The 21993-nt window shown below is 42.5% G+C and overlaps 1 protein-coding gene across 2 annotated transcripts in view; it reads right to left on the reverse strand.

Moving 5' to 3' along the window:
• PINX1 (PIN2 (TERF1) interacting telomerase inhibitor 1) overlaps positions 1-21993 on the reverse strand; it is an 81853-nt gene that overhangs the window by 51678 nt on the left and 8182 nt on the right. For both annotated transcript variants that reach the window (XM_067745318.1, XM_067745319.1), the window contains exons 5-6: positions 11310-11402; positions 5174-5250 (exon numbers count right to left, since the gene is read on the reverse strand). In XM_067745318.1, coding sequence (XP_067601419.1) covers positions 5174-5250; positions 11310-11402 — 170 coding nt within the window. The remainder of the gene's footprint in view (positions 1-5173; positions 5251-11309; positions 11403-21993) is intronic.

Below are 21993 nucleotides of genomic sequence, written 5' to 3' on the forward strand. Positions count from 1 at the left end.
TGAAAATCAGATATAAGCACTGGACTTTATATATCCAAACACACATGCAGACAGACCCACACACAAATTCTTTATGCAATTTAAAAGAGTTCACCAACCTCCCCATAATGAGTGTACCCCAAGACACTGCCCAAGGAGCTCTCCCATGCTGACACATTACAGATGGCAAACCTGTCACATTATGATACACCCTATATTTATATATCACTTTACGGTTTGATATACTTCCAGAATTACTAAAGTAAATGACTTAACCGATAACCTTGGGCTTTAGAGACATCAAATGATCTGATTCTACAAGGCGTTCTCGAAAGACCCATGAGACAGAAGACATAAAATCTAGCATGGAAAAGTGCAGGAGGCAGGTCACTGAAACTACAATCAGCCCTTTAAAAACCTGGGTATTGATCATTACTGATATGAGCAGACTCAGCATCAGACCGTGAGAGATCCAATGAGCCATATACATGATATTCTATTTCAGATCAGACAATTCAATTAGCAACAGTGATTGCTGCGGGGAGGAACTGTGGTGGAGGGAGTGTGACTATAAATGGGGCCAGCATGAGGGAGACGTTCGTGGTGAGGGAACAGTTCTGCATCTGAATTCGACAGTGGTTACAGGATCCACAAACGTGATGACATGGCACAGAACTACACACAGATCGCACCAACATCAGTTTCCTAGTTTTCATCTTGTATGATAGTTAATAAGATGTAACCCCTCTGTACTATCTTTGCAACTTCCTGTGAATCTATAATTATTTCAAAATTAAAAGTTTAAAAAAAACAAAAAGCAAAAAAACCTCATGACGTACTAATTAAGGGCTGCTAATGTTCTGGGGATATATGTGTGTGTATGTGTATGTGTATTTAGATCATTCAGTTCATTTGAGAGACCAGAAATTACACAAGTAACATGGTACCTATGCTCCAGGAACTCAAGCTAGCTTGTTCTTAATTCAGCCTGCCTACAGCTCCAATGACAAAGTAAAATGTTCCCAAAGCTGGCCCAGGCATTTGGTAATATGCTTCCAAACCCCTAACAGTTCAACTCTGATTGAAGGCAAGGTAGTGACGTTTTGAAACTTAAACTATTATTTTCAGCAAAATGAGAATCATTTTTCCACAAAGTTCTGTTAAAATATTAACTATTTATGTCTCTGGCAAAATCTCAAATAAAATTTCTACATCATAACTAGATCATTAAAATGCAGATGTTTTTTCTTTTAACACAACAAAAGTTAATTAACATTGGTAGTAGTGTGGTATAGGGGAAAAAGCACTGGCTTTGGAGTCAGAGGGACCTGGATTTCAATCCCATGTGTGCCACTTCGGAGCTTGGTAACAAACCTTTCTGAGCCTCTCTGCAAGAAGGTCGATAATGATGCCTACTTCATAAGATAGTTATGAGGATTAAATAGTGTCTAGCACAGCGTCTGGCACACAAATGCTTAATAAAGCTGTAATTTCTATTATCGTAACAGCCAGGGGGTGTAGAAATCAGCGGGTTGGGCTTCATGTGAGAGGTATGATGCTCCCCAAGCCTGATGTGGACAGCGCCCAAGGTTCTTTAAACCTAGATGCAAAGACAGGATCAGTATCAGCACCTTATCCAAAGCACCCAGAGAGGTGCTACCGCTTTAACATTTCATACCACCACGGTTTCTGAGACTCCAGAATCTGACCTCCAGCAGCGCCTTGGCCTCGGTAATGCCAAAGACTGACTTGAGGCCAATGTTGCTATGGGGGTCAAGGGAGTAAAACAAAGCAATATTCCTTCCAGCTGAACACTGGAGCCAAAAGAGGTGGTGTTTTCAAACAGATCTGATCAAAGGACTCCAGCCCTCAGCTAGAAGGGCTGTTGTAATTAACATGGTAAGGTTTCTTAGCAACGGTTTACTTAGCAACAACGAAGGTACAGGTATGCCTCAATAAAAGCGAACTCAATATATGAAAATCCATATGTGTGTAAAAGACAAATTTAAAAGTGACCGCTTTACAGACAGGTGTTTTATTTGGTGCCGAAAAAATGTGATTAGATTTAAGTACATATACACATGCAGGTGTGTGTCAAATGTAAAATACTGCAGAGATAAAAGAAACGAAATTGAGTTATTTGTAGTGAGGTGGATGGACCTAGAGTCTATCATACAGAGTGAAGTCAGAAAGAAAAAACAAATACTGTATGCTAACACATATACATGGAATCTAAAAAAAAGAAGGTCACGAAGAACCTAGGGGCAGGACGGGAATAAAGACACAGACCTACTAGAGAATGGACTTGAGGATATGGGGAGGGGGAAGGGTAAGCTGGGACGAAGCGAGAGAGTGGCATGGACATATATACACTACCAAACGTAAAATAGATAGCTAGTGGGAAGCAGCTGCATAGCACAGGGAGATCAGCTCGGTGCTTTGTGACCACCTAGAGGGGTGGGATAGGGAGGGTGGGAGGGAGGGAGACGCAAGAGGGAAGAGATATGGGGATATATGTATACGTATAGTTGATTCACTTTGTTATACAGCAGAAACTAACACACCACTGTAAGGCAATTATACTCCAATAGAGATGTTAAAAACAAAACAAAACACTGCAGAGGCCCCATGCGCTCCCTGCGGCACATGCGGCAGTGCCACCAGCGGCAGCGGCATCGCCCGGGAGCTCCTCAGAAATGCAGAATTCAGGTCCCACCCAGCCCTTGTGAAACAGAACCCACAGCTTAACAAAAGTCCCAGAGGATTTGTGTACACATGAGGATTGAGAAGCCCTGCTCTAGGCAATAGTCCTGACACTACAGTCAAGGCTCCACCTGCAGAGTTACCCGTCAGGGCCTCTACTAGTGGTTCTCAAGCCTTACTCCTCATTACACGGCAGAATAAACACCTGAATCACCTGGGTAGGATATCTTTTCTTTTAATTAAAAAAAAAACACAAAAGGGCTCTCTCTTTTTCTTACGTGCTGATGCCCAAACCCTAACCCAGACTTTGGATTTCATTGATCTGGGGTGGGACCCTGACAAGAGCAGTTTTTTTAAAGCTCCTCAGCCCATTCTTGGGCAAGCGTGGTGCAGAAGCACAGCTCTAGAGCAGGAGCTGCACCTTGATAGAACACAGCCTCTCCACCAAGCAGGACCTTAACTGCATCAGCAGAATGAGAGATGAAGATGTGCCTGGATATCATTCTTGCACAAAACACAGAATTATATCAAGGTTGGTCTTCTCCACACCAAGTGTACCAAAATAGATTTTCCCTGGGCTAGTACTAGGGAACTGTTTCTGGAACTCCTCAAATACAGGGGAACAGCTCGCTTTAACCAGATCATAAATGACTATACCGCCAAAAAGTCAAGTACCGCACAGTGCTGAAAAACCTTATGGCATCCCACACCAGTAAGCCCTCAAATAGACGGCGATCAGAGGATGAGAAACCTCTCATCTCCTATAACAAAAAGCTTTCCTGTGCTTACCACATAAATTCTTTTAAAATTCTACCAGAAGCCCATAAGTAATGTTTCCTTCCCCGATCTGTTCAACTGTACAATTTCAAAGAGGATGCTGGAGAGAGAGGACGCAGGCTGGGGGCAATGAAGGCTGGCAGCAGGGAGAATCAAGTAATCCAAGGCAAGGATTCAGAAAAGCCGGTGCAGTGGGAATGCACGACTGGGAGAGCTGGGACAGAAAGACAGTCCCCGGGGACCCAGGGAGGGGCGAGGCACTGAGGTCAAGGCGCAGGGTGTGGCCAGGCGGGGTTGTTAGGGCAGAGCAGAGGCTCAGGGAGCATCCCTGAGGGTACTGAGGACGCTGGAAGGAGGGGAAAACTGAGATAAGCCAGGGGCGGAAGTCCTTGGTGAACCAGGCAGAGGGCCTAATCCACATCCCACAGGAACCAGGGAGGGGCGGAGCAGAGGTGTGACCAGAAGCTGGGTTGTCTGATGACCCCGGCTCTTTTCAACAGCCTCCTGTGAATGAAGCATCCAGTGCAGCCTGAACTCGGGACGCTCCCTCCCTAATGAGCCACCTGCCTGGACGTAACTCAGTCGAGCTGCAGGAAGTGCCGCTCAGCAGGCCCCAGGGCCCAGGCCTCCCTCCTCTGTCCTCATGGCTACACATGCGGGGGCAGAAAAGTGCTGAAAGACTAGGAGTTTGGTCCTAACCTACAAAAGAAGTCACCAAACAAAATTTCCAATAACTGGTAATTCTGAAGTCTTTGAAAATTATATTAAGTAACAAATAGCTACCATCCTGGAAAATTTTCTGACAGTCTGGAGAAATGTCAGAAATAAATGAAACACGTCTTTTTTGCTCTGTAGTCATCAGGGCCTTGACTAGGAACCAATAAAGGAACGTGAGTATGACACATCAGATTAGCTGAGTGATAGTTACCATAGCTAGTGAGAGCAACCATATATTTCAGATTTTCATAGATATCAATAAGATCAATTTTAAATATTTTTATCCCATTATCTCCAGAAATGCATATTCTAAGAATCCTAATATTTTGATATGCAAACGACATCCAGGGCTGTGTCTTACAGTTGGAAATGGCACAAAGAACTCTGTGCTGTATTACAAAGCCCAATTTAATAGTTAGGATCATGAATTACGGATGCACCCCATTCAGGGTGCAGTTTAGTCACTCGATTCTTGTCTTCTAGTTTTGAAACAAACAATATTGTACAATGGAGGAAATACCACATCTAAATCCCTTCCAGATTCTCCATGCCGATCCAACACTGTCTCAAAACGCTTTTCAGGTGGAAGAGCCCAGGACTGAGCGTGAGTCTGACGGTCTTCCCCACAGCCATGCTCCAGAGAGAGCTACGCGCTCTGAGCAAAGCGAGCAAAATGGCTGCCTGCAGCGAGCGCCTCCCTCTCTCGTGCAGCCGGGAGACGCTGGCCCCTTTGAATCCATCAGCAACAGGCGTTCTTCCCGGAGGTTAGTCTAGTCCTCACACCAGGAGGGAAAAAAGCCCAGAGAACACACATTCTTTTTAAAGTTCCTTATAATACATATCATCTATCAAGTATTACTATTCAGAGGATACCATTCAGCCTTTGTATGAAGCCTCTAGAAGGTTTTTTTGGTAACTTTGCCTGGAAAGTGCTATGAATAATAAATATACATAGTTCTATACACAGTTGAAAAATCAATCGTATGTGGCTTAATACCTCGGGAGTCTTCTTATTCTGTCTTTTCCCAAAAATGCAGTCAAGATCTGTTTGGCTCCGAGATGAGAGATCCTTCCCTAGGAAAACATGACACCTTCAGTAATATATTCTTTCTAAAATAAGGAATACAAATATAAACCATGAAACTCCTGAAAGCAAGATGGGTTTTGGAAAAGAAATAAACAATTTTGTAAACTACTGACCTTCTGTTTCCCCTTCACAGATTACTGCAATTAAATAAATTTAAAAATCAAATAAGTGAACCAGAACCCTTGACTCTCTCTTAATGTTAGAAACAGCCCTGAGCATGGAGATGGAGAGGAAAGCTCAATTCTACAGCAGCTCTACTACTGGTATGCCTTCAAGGTATGATTTCTGGGCCTCTGGGCTCCCCACTTAGAAAACAGATCCTGTTTACTTCAAGGAGACATGAGCTACCTACTTAGGATTATGAAATGCAGGATAAAAAAACGCTGCTAAGAAACGTAGCTCCAAAACCCCAAATGAGCGCAGGAATGAGAACGTACTGCATTTGACACATAGAAGCTCAATAATTAATTGAATGAATGAATTTTTTTAATAAATGCAAATAAAATTCATTGCATTAGGGTGAAAGGGTTTCAGATTTTTCTCTTTAAATTTTTTTACTGTAATAGCTATATCTTTTTTAAATAAAGGGATACATAATAAGAGTCAGAAATTAAATGGCTTCTGGCAAAAACAGTGTCCAAAGGATCCTTGATTCTTATTAAAAACCCTAAACTCTTTAACTTAATTTCAAACCCACAAACCAACTAATTTAAAATTCACTTCTACGGAATTTCCACTTCTACCAATAATACCCTGTGAGCAGTGGACCAAATCTAGTCCCATTTGTCAACTTCACGGTAAATGTATTCTAAAATGTAACTACTACATATAAAGTCTTGAGGCTCCGGGGGAGTGAGGCTCTGGGTTAGACACCAGAGTCTTTGTTCTGCGTTGGAAGCCTGAGCTCCACTGTCACAGACCCACTTATCTTCTTGGTTTCCTGCAGCAAACTGACTTGGCAAAGTACCGTCATGACCCAGAAGGGTTCTAGTTCACTGACTATCACTGGGGCATTCAAATATGATATTGCTTAGTGACTCCATGAAATTAAAAAAACAAACACCCTTCGATTTAATGCAAAGCCAGGCGCCAAAACCAGTTTCCTAGGCTGCAGTACCAGACTCATGGGTCCAGTCAGTGCAACCTGTTCCTGCCAGGACAGGCTCGTGCGTGGCTCTGTGCTGCTCTCGCCTCTCTTCCTGAGCTGGAAATAAATGAAGCTTCCTGGTTCTACCTGGCTATTACGTAGAACCCAGACAGAAGACCCCAAAGGAAAGCTACTCAAGAGCAAAATGAAGCCTATCCCAGATGGGAACTCAGAAAATGAACCAGAAAAGTAGGCAATAAAACTGGTGGGGAGAAGTGGACAACGTTCATGAGGTCTGAGATCTATTCCAAGCTTTGCCCTCAGCAGAACCCATTCTGCACGGCAGAGCACATTCGGGTGGCAGTTTCTAGTTCAGAAAAAGGAGTTGTACTGAGTTCAAACTACGTGGCAGCCACCCATCCCTAAGCTAGCTCCTGAAATGGAACAGATACCCTAAAAGAAATGCAAATGACAATCTCTTTTACAGCAACTGAACTAAAAGGAATGCTGCAGGGGTTAAGGAAGGGAGGGTACATGCAAGATGACAATTCTAAAACAGGATGTCAAAACATGAACACGCAGTGATGAAAAACAAATCTAGAATCAAAGGGAAAGCTGTCAAGCTAGTAAAGAATGTACCAATGAAGGCGCAAGTGTTTCTAAAGTTTTGGTGATGGGTTCTCGTATCAGAAATGTCTACCCTTTAGCAAAGTTCACTTAAGTAAATGTAGAAACCAGGATTGTTACAGGCCTTGCCCTGGATTTGATCTGGAAAACAAAACACAGAGAAGAATTAACAGAGACCAATGGAAAGGAACTTAAAGGTAGATAAAACTGTGAAGATGGAAGTGATGTTGAAATAGTTATTAGTTAATGGTCCTGGCTGAATAGTTTACAAATGTTATAAAATTATGGCCAGTTTTGAATAAAATATACATATTAAAAATGAGTTTGAAAGTTATTGGCCTCAGTTCTGAATGACGGTCAAATCATAGCAAATACTGTTGATAAACTTGTCTCAGAGAAAATGACAGTCAAAAAACTGAACAGAAGAGGAAGTATATGTTATCTGCCTGGATTTGGCTTATTTATCTGCCAGTCTTCAACCGTCCATATCATTTCAAGAACCGAGGAAAAAAGGTTCTAGTAGCCAAGCTGATGTAACGAAGTCCATGAAGGGATGATCTGATCCTTTCAGAGAACAGCAGTTTATTTAGGATCATTTTAGCTGTTTTTCTAATCATGAGGATTATCGGGTGTTCCTGTCTATCAGCGCAGCAAATGGGAAGAGAGGAACATGACCGCAGCCAGACACCCTTACAACACCAAGAAGTCCATATGGGAAGCAAATAAAATGATAAAAAATAAACGTAAGAACTTGATAATCATGGAAATTTGGAACCTCTTAGTTTAAGGACAAAAGCCACCCCAACAAGTGCTAAGGCGAAAACTGTATTATAGCACTGTATTATATCCAGGACTCAAAAAACTGAGTTCTTCTACTCAGAGTAAAGGGGCAAGGGTAAGGAAATGCAGGTTTGAGAAATATGTTCGTTAAATAAAAAACACTGAAGGGTTACGTAGGTAGCTTCACTTGCTTAGAAAATTTATTTGCATTCCCCAATCAAGAAGGATAAAACAAATGATATTATATTTTGATTTTGTTTTTTACTGAAAACACATAGGACTGATAATAAGCCTAGGACAGAAGATTTAGAAAACTTCACTGAAAGGGTAATAATGTGAGAAAATCAGGAAACCTGAGAGAATCAGAGCAGGGGGTAAAATAAGTGAGACCCTCGCAACCAATAAGAAGACAGTCAGAACTTTTTAAAAGCCTGCAGTGGTGCTACTTCACAGTTAAATGTCAGAAGAGCCAGAGCCTGAAGAGGAAGCGGAACACCCATCACCCGAGCCTGACAGCAGGGGGCCAGCTGGGCCAGGACACTACAGTCCGCCTCCAGACCAGGAGCCGACCACACGGACACGCACTCTGAGTGTAGTTTCCTTGTTTAAGGAGTGAAGTATCACAAGTTGTCACAGGAATGAGAAGCCTGAATAAATTACCACAGTGAAGCCACACAAGTACAGTGTACACAACCTTCCACCCACCCACTGCATGACTGGGAGCAACAAGCAATGCTCTCTGGACAACTTCTCACTGTATAATACTAAAAACCTCGAAAACGGCTTTGGAGAAATTTATATTTTTCCTTATTGTTTTTTCTCTGCAGATATGGCCTTGCCAAATATTTTTCAAATTAAAAGAAACCACTGCTGAAGTTAGGCTTTTAAACAAATATGGATGAAACTAACATTTTGAAATTATGTAATAAATGACGTCAAATTTAAATTATAAATTTAGGACTAAAGAAAGGAATAATTATGTATCAGAACTAAAATGCTACAGCCAATATTTAGGCAGTAACAAATTTTACAATGCTATTTGCTACTGTAATCTTTATCTTCACTCTTCACACCAAGCTAAATAAAATGCCGTCTTTCCATGTTTTAGTTTCCTGGACCATAGATGGAGTTACAGTATGAATCATCCTCATTAAACAAGTGGGTTAGTTACTGTACTACGAGCATACCCATGGGCAAAACTCCTTATCATCCACTATGCTGTGGACATCAAAATGTCCACACAACGGCATCATTTCTGGTAAGTTCTAAAGCACAACCTATTTTAGAACTCAACAATGACTTAAAAATCTTTCATTTCACAAAAATGGAAACTGAGGCTAAAAGAGGGGAGGAGGTTGAGTGATTTGTGTGAGACAGTCATGGCCAGAATCCAGTTTCCTGTGGCCTAAGATAGTCCTTCTTGGAGGAAACTGAGAGGTTATCATTCACATCCAGTGACAACAGCTGCTCTACAAGGAAAGATTTCTTTCAGTAAGTTGAAGAACTTTAAAATAAACGTTTGGGGACTTCCCTGGCGGTCCGGCGGTCCGGCGGTCCAGCATGGAGGCGCTTCCACTGCAGGGGGCATGGGTTCAATCCCTGGTCAGGGAACTAAGATCCGACGTGCCGCGCCACACGGCCAAATAAATAAAATTAAAAATAAATAAATAAGTAAATAAAAATTAACTTTCACTGTGAATTGCTGAGATGGACAGTAAATGAGTATTTTCCTCACTACCTGGATTTCTGCCTCCCTCTATCTTTCCTATTTATTCCCAATCTGCAATTCCTCTATTTTCCACTCAATCTTCTCTGCTACCTTTCTTACAATATATGTTGAATTACCCCCCTACATACCAATGCCCCCTGCTCCCCAAACAAGGCTAATAAATAAGCAAACCTCATTTTAAAAGAGAGAAAAGGAAAGCACAACAAACCAAGCAGGTTGATAGGGTCACCTGGCAAGGGGGTGGCTTAACTAGAAACAGAAAGGAGATACTCCCGGCATCCATTAGATTAAAGAGTTTTATCCCAGCTTCGGCAAATGCTTCAGATGAAATTATGCATGTAGTCAGGTACAAAAGGAAAATGAGAAGATTCTATTCTCAAAAGTCAGAGCTTAAAAGACTGCTGTACTACCCAAAAGTCACAGCGCACTTTTAATTTCATTTGTGCTCAGCACCCCTCCTGCTGTAACTATTTTTTTTTTCCCTAAGGGGATGGGTATTAAGTGACCATTTAGCCTCTCCCGACAAGGACACAGGGGCCAACAAGGATTGCTTTCTGTCCTGCAGCAGGTCAGGGGTGGAGAGGAACCCTGCTCAGAAGCCATACGGGAGAACGACAAAGAAGCTTCTACCCTGACAGAAAGAAGAGAGGCTAACACGACGAGCCAGACAAGCCATACCTGCCGGGACAGGGAAGGGGAACCCCAGTCTCTCCCTGCACGCGTCCCCGAACCCAATCGGCTCTCTCCTCCCTTCAGCTCTGCCATGAGCCCTCCCTCAAACCAAACCCAGTCTACCTTTTGGGGTCCTGGCTCCAAATGAGAGCCACCATTAACAGTTTAGAGTAGTGAGAATTCCAGTGCCCATTGCTATTCAGCAGGGTTCTAGATGTCAGGGAATTCCCAATCATGCCAACGAGACTAAAGCAAAGACCCGTGCTTTTCCTGGCATACAGAGGTAGAAACATACAGCCACTCTCCCATAGACGAACCATCAAATGGTGACTAGATAACATAGTTATCATACTTACACTTTAAGTATATTAATGTAATAAATAACGTTTTGTGCCTGAAAAGTACACTTAGTACACAACACTGTTCCATGGGAAAACATCTGGGGAGTTGATGAGTTCAAGTTAAATGGTTTCTTTCCAATACAAGACTGCCACCTAGTGGTGAAATAGGACACCTGCACCCACGACTGACCGTGTAGGTACAGCACTGGGGAGTGGGGAGGTGGTGATGAAGGAAGACATGTTTTCTAACACCATTTTTGCAATGACCATGGAACACCTAAGTTAACACTGCATGAAACACAGAAACGGTGTGGAATAATAGAAGAGTCAACTCGGGAGTGAGATTTCTCATACTGGAGATCTCAACATGGCGCATAATTCTCTAAATTGGCACATTTTAGGAGCTGTTCAACACCAACATTAAGCTCTGAAAAACAGGAAAATGTAAATAAAAATGTTGAGCGATAAATTAAAATTTTCTGATCTAGCCACATAAAGTTCCTTTTCTCTTCTAAACAGCAAGTTAGCTTCCACACTCAGCTTTTTACCAAAGGACTCGTACATAGTCTAAAGCCGAACCTGGGGCCCACCTCAGAACGAATGAGTCTGCATCTGCATCCTAACAAGACCCCCGGTGACTCACAGCAAGAGCTGAAACGTCAGCGCTGCTTCAGATCAATCCAGTCAGCGCGGCCCTCCTTCCCCATTTTGTAAGTAAAACAAGTGATGCTAGCGAAGAGCTAAAAATGCTTTAAGAAATCCAGTGTGAACACAGAGATTTCAAACAAGTAAAGAAACGCTTCATTTTACCTTTTGTGAATTTCATATAATGAACACGGTTTTTGGAGATTTTGGACTTCTCTTCAAGGCTGAAAGATTTCTTTTCCTTGTTGTCTGAGGAGTCTTTTAAAAAAGCATGAAAAGCATTACATTAAACTCTCTGCATTCCATTCTCATTCTCTTACAGTGACACAGTCTTATTTAAATAAAATCCTATGAGACCCATTTATTTATTACTGAACTCTAAAAATGATCAGAAATATTCTTAAACTGTGTACCATGGATCCGGCAGGGCTATTCTCCATAAGTTTATAACATCCTGGAAGAAGAGAAATGAAAACTTCTGTTCACACAAAAAACCTCCACATGAATGTTCATGACAGCTTTATCTGTGATAGTAAAATACTGGAATTAACCCAAAATTCCTTCAATGGGTGAATGGCTGAGCAAATTCTCGTACTCCCTTATATGGGAACACGACTCCGCAATAAAGAGGAAGGAGCTGTTGATACTGTGCAACAACCTAGATGGACTTCAAGGGCATTATGCTTAAATGAAAAGGTCAATCTACATACTATATGATCCACTTAGACTACAACATTCTTGAAATGACAAAACTACAGAGATGGAGAACAGATGAAAGGTTGCTAGGGACAAAGATGAAAGTGGAGTTTGGAGGTTGGAGGGGTAGAAGGTGGGTGTAAATACAAAAAGGCATTATGAGGCAGCTCTTTTGTGGTGATGAAGCAATTCCGTATCTTGATTGTGGTGGTGGCTACATGAATCTATACATGTGATAAAATTGTACAGAACTACACACACACACATACACACACACAAATGAATGAAGGCTAAAAAAAAAATAGTGAAAACTGAATAAGGTCTGCGTTCTAGTTAATAGTCAACATGAGTGTCAATTTCCTAGTTTTGATGTTATGCTACGGCTACCTTGGATGTCACCGTTGGGGGAAACTGGTTGAATGGTATTCAGGACTCTTTCTACTACTATTTTTGCAATTTCCTGTAAGTCTATAATTGTTTCCAAATAAAAAGTTCTTTTAAAACGTGAATAAAGGTAAGATAGATTAATGATAATCAAAAACAGATCAGAGATGCTAATCAGGTAGAGCGTGAAGGCGCAGAGCTGGCACTGAGCCACCGCCTCAAACCCCAGATTTCACTGGAGGCTCGCCTTTCAGGACAAAAGCAACAACAAAAACAAACCATTGAGGAATAAACTCATGTGGTTACTCCTTTGACAAAACAGGAAAACGTGAGCCAGAAAGCATTCTTAGTCCTTTGCCTGAAATATCAGAGCACGTAGATCTGGGGTGAGAGCCAGTGACAGGAATCTCAGTAGCTGCCTGTGTTCCCTCATCTTTATCTATTTGTCAAGTTTAGGTAGCAGAAAAAGCACATCATAGGTAGAAAAGAGACTGAATTTTCCTATTGTTATGTCATAAGGAAATATAAATACGAGGTTAGAGAAAGGAGAAAAAAGGAAATTTTCACCTTAGTAGTGAAGCAAAACAAGCACATGTCCATTAAACACATTAGCTAAGGGTAATCCCTCCCAGGAAATTAGTCATTTCAAAAGCAAAGTGTAAATTACATAGCAAGGCTCTGAACAATGTTAAGGGAGATGTTTCAAGCTTTCAGACAATGCCTAGCACAGCTTAATCACATCAACAACCTGAAACATTCTCCTCCGCGATCACTTCCCAAGATCAGCTTGGGACTTTTTCAAAAACATCCCACCAGGAAACTTTCTGCTCTTTTCTGTGGCCAAACACTTTACATAGCACATAACAGTCTCAATTTTTTTTTTTTTTTTTTTTAGCGGTACACGGGCCTCTCACTGCCGCAGCCTCTCCCGTTGCGGAGCACAGGCTCCGGACGTGCAGGCTCAGATGCCATGGCTCACGGGCCCAGCCGCTCCACGGCATGTGGGATCTTCCCGGACCGGGGCACGAACCCGTGTCCCCTGCATCGGCAGGCGGACTCTCAACCACTGCGCCACCAGGGAAGCCCAACAGTCTCAATTTTGATGTTCCAAACACAAACTACCAAGCACAGTACCAGCTTGAAGTGGCTTTTACCCACTGAAGGCTTATGAAGCACCAGGCGCTGGGCTGTAAGCTTTCTGTGCCATCCCGCATTCCATCTCAGCAACCGCCCTGGAAGGTAGCTGCTAGGACTAATAAACCGACTTCACAGGGACTGAAGCAAGAGGGCTAAAATAAGGTCCATCAAGGCGGTGGCTATGACGGAACTGGAACCCAGGAAGATCTGCATGAGAGCACACATCCTTAACCTCCACACTGTGTGCCAGCGGAGCTGCGCTCACACTTCTGGGGACGTGAGAACCTCCTGGGAGCTTCGTCACCTTCCGAGCACACAGCCTTTCCAGAGCAAACCCGAGCCCGGACACGTCCTAGGGGAGCAGTTTCTACCTGGCTGTCCACACACACGCTTTCCTAAAGCTGCTCTGTTCTGTGTGGATGCATCAGTCTGGTCCTCCTTCTTTGCTTCTCCCCTGCGTCCTCCTCCCACTTTACACAAGGGGAGCACAGCTCTCCTCTCACCAGGATCAATAAGGAACAAGCCACAGGACTGGTGTCACGGAGGCGTCCTTTATTCAAAGCCGCAAACCCAGCACTTCCAAAAAGGTTTTACTGTTCTAATAATTATTTATCAAAATTTATTATTTCCTGGTTTTGTGCATTACAATCTACTAATTAATAAAGACAACCTAATCCAAAGTAAAAGTATTTACCCTTAGGCCTTGGGGCTATGAGAAATAAACCCAAAATTTATATGTATTTGTTTTGTAGTGGAGAAACGTGACAGGGTAATGAATTTTTCAAAGTTCAAGCAAAAAAAATATATTAACATATTATGGGATATATACAAGGGAAATATTTCAGAGGAAAAGAAACTAGGAAACATAGTATCTCTGAATATTAAAGGACTTACTTTTCTATTTCTAAAGAGATGACCATGGATATCAAATTGCTCTGGGATTTAACATCCACTGGATACATCTGGGACTGACGGGATGCTTTTATTTTAAAATGCCAATTTTCCCAATAGGCAGGTATTATATTCTTTGTAGCTATTTAAAGCTGTGATTAAAAACATTATAGACGTCGATCTAAAACTGTGAGATAGGGTATACTGGTTTTCGAAATTCCCTCAGGAGCCCTGGGAGCAAAACAGTTTGAAGATCCCTGTCCTAAACCACACCTCTGTGGATGACAGGTTATCAGCATCCCAGTTTATTTCCAAAATATTTAAAATCACAGGGACAAGATACCTGACAGAAGTAAAAAGCATTTCTTAAACCATGAGATCAGTCTATCAAAAAGCTGAACTGAGTCTGGGAGTAACTAATTGAGACAGGATAATTTTTAAAAATGAAATTTTAAAGAATATAGAGATTTTTGTGTCCCACAAAGGAATAAGGGTTATTTCTAGAACCTTTGCAAGATTCTACGAAGAGAATAGTATAGAATTTGTTTAGTTGAAAGGCAAACTGTGTTGATTCGGTAAGCAATCTTAAGGAGCTAAAAATATTATTATACCAGAAAAATATGTTACTAGGTTATCGTGTCATCTGCTTGTCAGCTTTAATTCAAGTAATAAAACCAAAAATTCATTTGGATGAAGATACTGTATTTACCAAAGATGACTTGGCAGAAAAATAATCTCAGCTCTCCTGATCCATTTCCGGGCCAGCTTTTCTGTTAAAGGACTATTCTAAAGGCTGGACTGCACTGAGTGAGACGGAGGCAGAGCTAACAGCCCTGTCCCTACCGCAGGGGTGCAGCACCCTCTAGTGGTCTTGAGGTGGAAGTTAACCTATAGATCAGTAACTCAGTTAATGATTTACTACACTTCTATGGCTCACGCAGAAAAAGACTCAGCCTGCACAGGTGAACCTGTGGATGGGGCTGCACACTGACAGGCACCACCACCTGGAGTCTGTTGTGCCCTCGCCACCTTCCTGACAAATAACACAGGCTTCCCCGAGTCACTTTCAACACTTCCCTGACCGCCCTTGCGGGAATCCATCAGGAAGGCCCAGCTGCAGTGATTGTGCTCAGCCTGGGCAATCAGCACAAAGGGACCTGTCCCGAACCAGGGTTTTCATGCCTATTACAATGGCATTTCTCAGTTAGCAAACAGTAATCAAGATAACATCAAATTGGAAAAAAGTAACTTTCCAGCTATCACTGTCAAATCTCAAAAGCAAACTGCTCAAAAATCTGCTTTCTCTTTTCCACAGCTCCAAAAATGAATCTCATAGCTCCTTCCTCTATGGAATCCTGGTGTGATAATTTCTGGGCAACCCTATCACTTGAAAAGTTACAAAGTATTCTCTAACTCAGTACATCAAAGGAGAAAGTTATGATACCAAACAAGGTGAGAATTTTCCCTGTTCAAGAATGAACGTGTGGGGCTTCCCTGGTGGCGCCGTGGTTAAGAATCCGCCTGCCAATGCAGGGGACACGGGTTCGAGCCCTGGTCCGGGAAGATCCCACATGCCACAGAGCAACTAAGCCCGTGTGCCACAACTACTGAGCCTGTGCTCTAGAGCCCGTGAGCCACAACTACTGAGCCCACGTGCTGCATCTACTGAAGCCCACGCGCTTAGAACCCATGCTCCGCAACAAGCGAAGCCACCACATTGAGAAGCCCGCGCACCGCAACAGAGACCCCACTCGCCGCAACTAGAGAAAGCCCGTGTGCAGCAACGAAGACCCAACACAGCCAAAAATAATAAATAAAAATAAAATAAATTTATTTTTTTAAAAAATGAACCTGTGAATGCCTCTAGGTAAAAGAACCCAAACTCAAGAGCTTCTGCCTCCATGACGATGGTCACAGGAAAGGCCACCTCAAGTCTGACACCTTAATCATGTCACTGAACCTGTTTACGAAAAGTGATGGCCATTATACAACACCAGATTTTCATTAAGGTAGACATTGATTCCTGATACTCAAATTGTTGCAGCTGTACTCTTTAGTTAACCTTCATTACAGGTTTAACATGACATAAATTACACTTGCCATGTTTTACCTCCAGAAAAGGGCCCATGCAATTTTCAGGAATCTTTTATCACCACAAACATCACCACACGTAGGAGTACTTGAAGTCTGTACAATTAGTTATAAAGCAAACCCCTCGTTACCACCTCCAGGGTTAGAAACAGAACACTACCTGCATCTAGAAGCATCCTGCACCCCTGTGCCTCTTCCTTCTGTAACAGGGGTTCTCAGCCTCGGAGCTACTGCATTTTGGGCTGAATAATTTGTTCAGGGCAAGGAGGAGAGACACAGCTGTGCTGCATCTCCAGCCTCTCCCGATCAATGTCAGTAACATCCCCCCAGTTGTGATCACCAAAAATGTCCACAGATATTGTGAAATATCCCATGGGAGGCAAAATCATCCCCAGTTGAGAACCACTGTCCTAACAGTAACCATTACCATGATTTTGGGGATAACCACCCTCCCCTTACTTTTCGTTCTGGTTTTAACCATTCTGGGGGGAGAGGGGGTAATAGCCATAGAAAGTGCCTAAAGCACAATGTACTCACATACCTGTGTAACTACCAACTGGGTCAAGAAACAGAACAAGAATAACAGCCCAGGAGTTCCCCATGAGCCCCTTCTCAATCCCAAACCCCTCCCCCTCCCCAAAGGTAATCACTGTTGTGACTTTCACAGTAGAGTACTCATTTCTACTACAAGTAACTTTATAACAAAAGTTATAACAAAATAACTTTGTTTTAACAAAGTAACAAAATAACTTTACCACCCAAGTCTAGTACCTAAATATCATATTTCTGCATTCCATTTGAAGTTCTATGTAAGTGGAATCACACTGCATGTTACGTGTCCCACTTCTTTCAGTCAACATTGAGTTAATGAGAGTCTTCGACACCAGAAGCAAACTACAGCCTGTGGACCAAATCCGGCCCACCACCTACTTTTGTAAATAAAGTTCTATGGGAACATGGCCACATCCATTTGTTTATATATCATCTCTTGCTGCTTTCATACTCCAATAGCCAAGCAGTTGTGACAGAGACGCTTCGGTCTGCAGAATATCTCTATCTGGCCCTTTGTGGAAAGTCTGCCAAACCCTGCCCTATACTCTCACATGTAACTGTACTTTATTCTTCATTTCTTTGTATTTACAAGTGTGGCAGTCTACTTTTCATTCTATTGTTGGCGGACATCTGGGTTATTGCCAGTTTGGGGATACTACAGATAGTGTTTTGAGTATTCTTTCCTTCTGACTGAAGGATGTACGTCCTTGGAAATTGCCTTTATTTATGGCCTACTGATGGTAAACTTTTTGTCTGAAAATTTATTCTTGAAAGATATATTTGCTGAATGTAAAAGTCTAGGTTGCCAGTTATATTTCCCTCAATATATTACTCCAATGTCTTTGGCTCCCATTGTTAAGAACTCTGCTTTCATATATAACTGTTGCTTCTTTGAAGATAATAAGTATATTGTCTCTGGCTGCATTAAGAATCTTCTCTCTCTTTTGTGTGTGTGTGTGTATGCTGTCCTGCCATGATGCTATGTTGTCACATCTGTTATTACATTTGCGAGTAGAGACTTTTAATGTAATCTGCATGGATTCTCTCAATTTTCTTAATCTGTGGATTTGCTTTATCACCAGTTCTAGACAGTCTTCAGCCCTTATCTCCTTAATTTTTTTTTTTCAAAGTACCATTGTCAGAACTCTTTTTTTTTAAACTTTATTTTAGTTATTTATTTTTGGCTGTGTTGGGTCTTCATTGCTGCACATGGGCTTTCTCTAGTTGCAGTGAGCGGGGGCTACTCTTAGTTGCGGTGAGCAGCTTCTTACTGTGGTGGCTTCTCTTGTTGTGGAGCACGGGCTCTAGGCCCACGGGCTTCAGTAACTGCAGTACGCAGGCTCAGTAGTTGTGGCTCATGGGCTCTAGAGCGCAGGCTCAGTAGTTGCGGTACACGGGCTTAGCTGCTCCGCGGCATGTGGGATCTCCCCAGACCAGGGATTGAACCTGTGTCCCCTGCATTGGCAGGCGGATTCTCAACCACTGCGCCACCAGGGAAGCCCCTATCTCCTTAAATTTTGCCTCTGTTCCATCCTCTCTCTTCTTGTGCTGCTGAACTTTTATTAGATATTAGATTTTCTCACTTTTCCCCCCATCTAAACTGCTGTTCCATATCTCCATCTTTTCGCCTCTCACGCCTGCATTACGGATACTACCTTCTAATCTATGGGCTACACTTTCTTCAGCTGTCTACTTTATGAAACCCAACAGCACATTCGGTATCCAAACCTGTGTGTTAGAAGCCACCTAAAGTCATCAATAATGCAAACTTATGAATACCTGACGGGAAAGAAAAAGCTTAGGAAACAAAGAGATTTGGATAAGTTTTCAAATAAATCCCTCCTATCTTTGCTACTCTCTCTCAACTATTCAGGAACTGAAAAAAATTGGGAGATCTAGTTATTTTGGTATTTACTTCGTTTCTTTCTCTCACACTAGATTTGAAGTTTCTTCAGAGGGGGAATGAGTCTTTTTATCTATTCTGTATCCTTAGTCTTCAAATAATACCCTCAAGAAAGTGAAATGACAACCCACAGAACTGGAGAAAATATTTGCAAATCATATGTCTGATAAAAGACTTGTACCTGGTATATATTAAAAATCCTTACAAGTCAACCATAAAGACACATAGCACAGTTTAAAAATGGGCAAAAAATCTGAATAGATATTTCTTCAAAGAAGACACACAAATGGTCAATAATCATGTGAAAAGATGCTGAGCATCATTAGCCATTATAGAAATGCCAATCAAAACCACAATTAGATACACCACTCCCACCAACTAGCATGGCCATAATCAAAAAGACAGATAATAGAAAGTGTTGGCTGAGATGCAGAAAAATTAAAACCCTCATACACTGCTGGTATCACCCAGCAATTCCATTCTAAGTATAAACCCAAGAGAAATTAAAATATATGTCCACACAAAAACTTGTAAGTTAATGTTCAAAGCTGCATTATTCAAGATAGACAAAAAGTGAAAACAACCCAATGTCCTTCAACTGATGAACAGACAAACTGTAGAATATCCATACAGTGGACTACTATGTGGCAATAAAAAGGAGTGAAGTACTGATACATGCTATAACAAGGATGAACCTTGAAAATATTATGCTAAGTGAAAGAAACCAGTCACAAAAGACCCATGTTGCAAGATTCCATTTATATGAAATGTCCAGAATAGGCAAATCTTCTTTTTTTAACATCTTTATTGGAGTATGATTGCTTTACAATGGTGTGTTACTTTCTGCTTTATAACAAAGTGAATCAGCTATACGTATACATATATCCCCATATCCCCTCCCTTTTGCGTCTCCCTCCCACCCCTCTAGGTGGTCACTAAGCACTGAGCTGATCTCCCTGTGCTATGCGGCTGCTTCCCACTAGCTATCTATTTTCCATTTGGTAGTGTATATACGTCCATGCCACTCTCTCACTTCGTCCCAGCTTCCCCTTCCCCCTCCCCATGTTAAGTCCATTCTCTACATCTGCGTCTTTATTCCTGTCCTGCCCCTAGTTTCTTCAGAAACTTTTTTTTTTTAGATTCCATATACGTGTGTTAGCATACGGTATTTGTTTTTCTCTTTCTGACTTACTTCACTCTGTATGAGACTCTAGGTCCATCCACCTCACTACAAATAACTCAATTTCGTTCCTTTTATGGCTGAGTACTATTCCATTGTATATAAGTACCACAGCTTCTTTATCCATTCATCAGTCGATGGACACTTAGGTTGCTTCCATGTCCTGGCTATTGTAAATAGAGCTGCAATGAACATTGTGGTACATGACTCTTCTTGAATTATGGTTTTCTCAGGTATATACCCAGTAGTGGGATTGCTGGGTCATATGGTAGTTCTATTTTTAGTTTTTTAAGGAACCTCCATACTCTTCTCCATAGTGGCTGTATCCATTTACATTCCCACCAACAGTGCAAGAGGGTTGCCTTTTCTCCACACCCTCTCTAGCATTTACCGTTTGTAGAGTTTCTGATGATGGCCATTCTGACCGGTGTGGGGTGATACCTCATTGCAGTTTTGATTTCAGAATAGGCAAATCTTTAGAGTCAGAAAGTAAATCAATGGTTGCCTAGGGGGGCTGGGGGAAGTGGGGAATGAATACTACTGGGTACAGAGTCTCTTTTGGGGGTGATGAAATGTTTCATAATTGGTTCTGGTGACAACTCTGAATACACTAAAAGCTGCTAAACTGCACACTGTAAATGGGTGAATGGTAGGCATGTGAATTACACCTCAACAAAGCTGTTAACAAAAAGTGCAGCGATTCCCTGCCCTGTCCCCTGACCCCGCACTCTTAGCTGGTTCTTCTCATTTTCCCTACTACACGTTTCTCAATAATATTCTCATGCTGCTATTTCTTACCAATTTTCAATTGACCTCCAAAAACGGAACTAAGGAACAGGATGCAGTTTTAAGTTGGCAACTGAGTGTGGACCTTGTTGAGAAGGTGCACAGAAGCTATCTGGGGGAAGAGTGTTCTAGAGAGAAGGAGGAGCCAGTGCGAAACCCCAAGGCAGGAGCACGCTTGGTGTATTCAGAAACCAGTACAGGAGTCGGTGTGGTCAGGATGGAACTGGTAAGAAGGGGGAGGGTAGGAGACAAAGTCAGAGAGGGTCCATATTGTGTAAGGCTGCGAGTCCGCTGCAGGGGCTTCGGCTTTTATCCTGAGCAGCACAAACGGACTTACATTTTAAAAGAATCACTCTGGCTGTTGGGCTGAGACACGCTGGAGGAGTCTGCGCGTGGATGGAGAAAGATCAATTCAGAGCAGCAGCTCCCTGCCAGGGCATTCTGCCCAGGGGACACTTGGCACTATCTGGAGATATTTTCGGTGGCGACAACTAGGGGGAGGGGGTGCTAGTGGCACCTTGCGGGTAGAGGTCAGGGATGCTGCCAATCATCCTAAAATGCACACGACATGCCTCACAGCAAAGAATTATCTAGCCCAAAACATCAGCAGTGCCGTGGCTGAGAAGACCGGCTTTAGAGGCTCCTGCAATAATCCAGACAAGAGATAACAGCTGCTCAGACCATCTGGTTACCGTGCAGGTGACATGGAGCAGTCAGGGTCTGAATATATTGTAAAGGTAGAACCAACAAAATTTCCTAGTGGAAAAAGTTCTTTGGCTGGAACAGCTGGAAGGATGAAGTTGACATCAACTGAAATGGGGAAGATGGTGGAGAAAACAGGCTGTGGGCTACAGGTGTCAAACAGTTTGCAGGGTGCAGGTGGGGGAGGTACAGAACTGGAGTCTGGACCTGCTAGGTGCCAGGAGTCGACGACACCCTGAATGCAGACACTGAGCAGGGCGTTCAGGAGAGAGGGTGAAGGAGTAGAGGGAAGTGCGGCAGTGGTCACCACACATCGCCCCGTGAGACTGGAGGGCGTAAGAAGAGAGTCAGGGCCAAGGAAAGATGAGAGAGGGCCAAGGCCGGAACTGCGGGACCCCGGACATCGTCAGGCTGGGATAAGGGAAAGGCAACAGAGAAATGTAAACTGAATAAAAGCTTTACCTTATCATTCTCAAACTCGTAATGGGGAAAAACGTGTTTGCTTATGACTAAGGTTAATTCAATAA

The sequence above is a fragment of the Pseudorca crassidens genome, chromosome 7 (assembly GCF_039906515.1).
Source record: "Pseudorca crassidens isolate mPseCra1 chromosome 7, mPseCra1.hap1, whole genome shotgun sequence".
Classification (NCBI taxonomy): Eukaryota; Metazoa; Chordata; class Mammalia; order Artiodactyla; family Delphinidae; genus Pseudorca; species Pseudorca crassidens.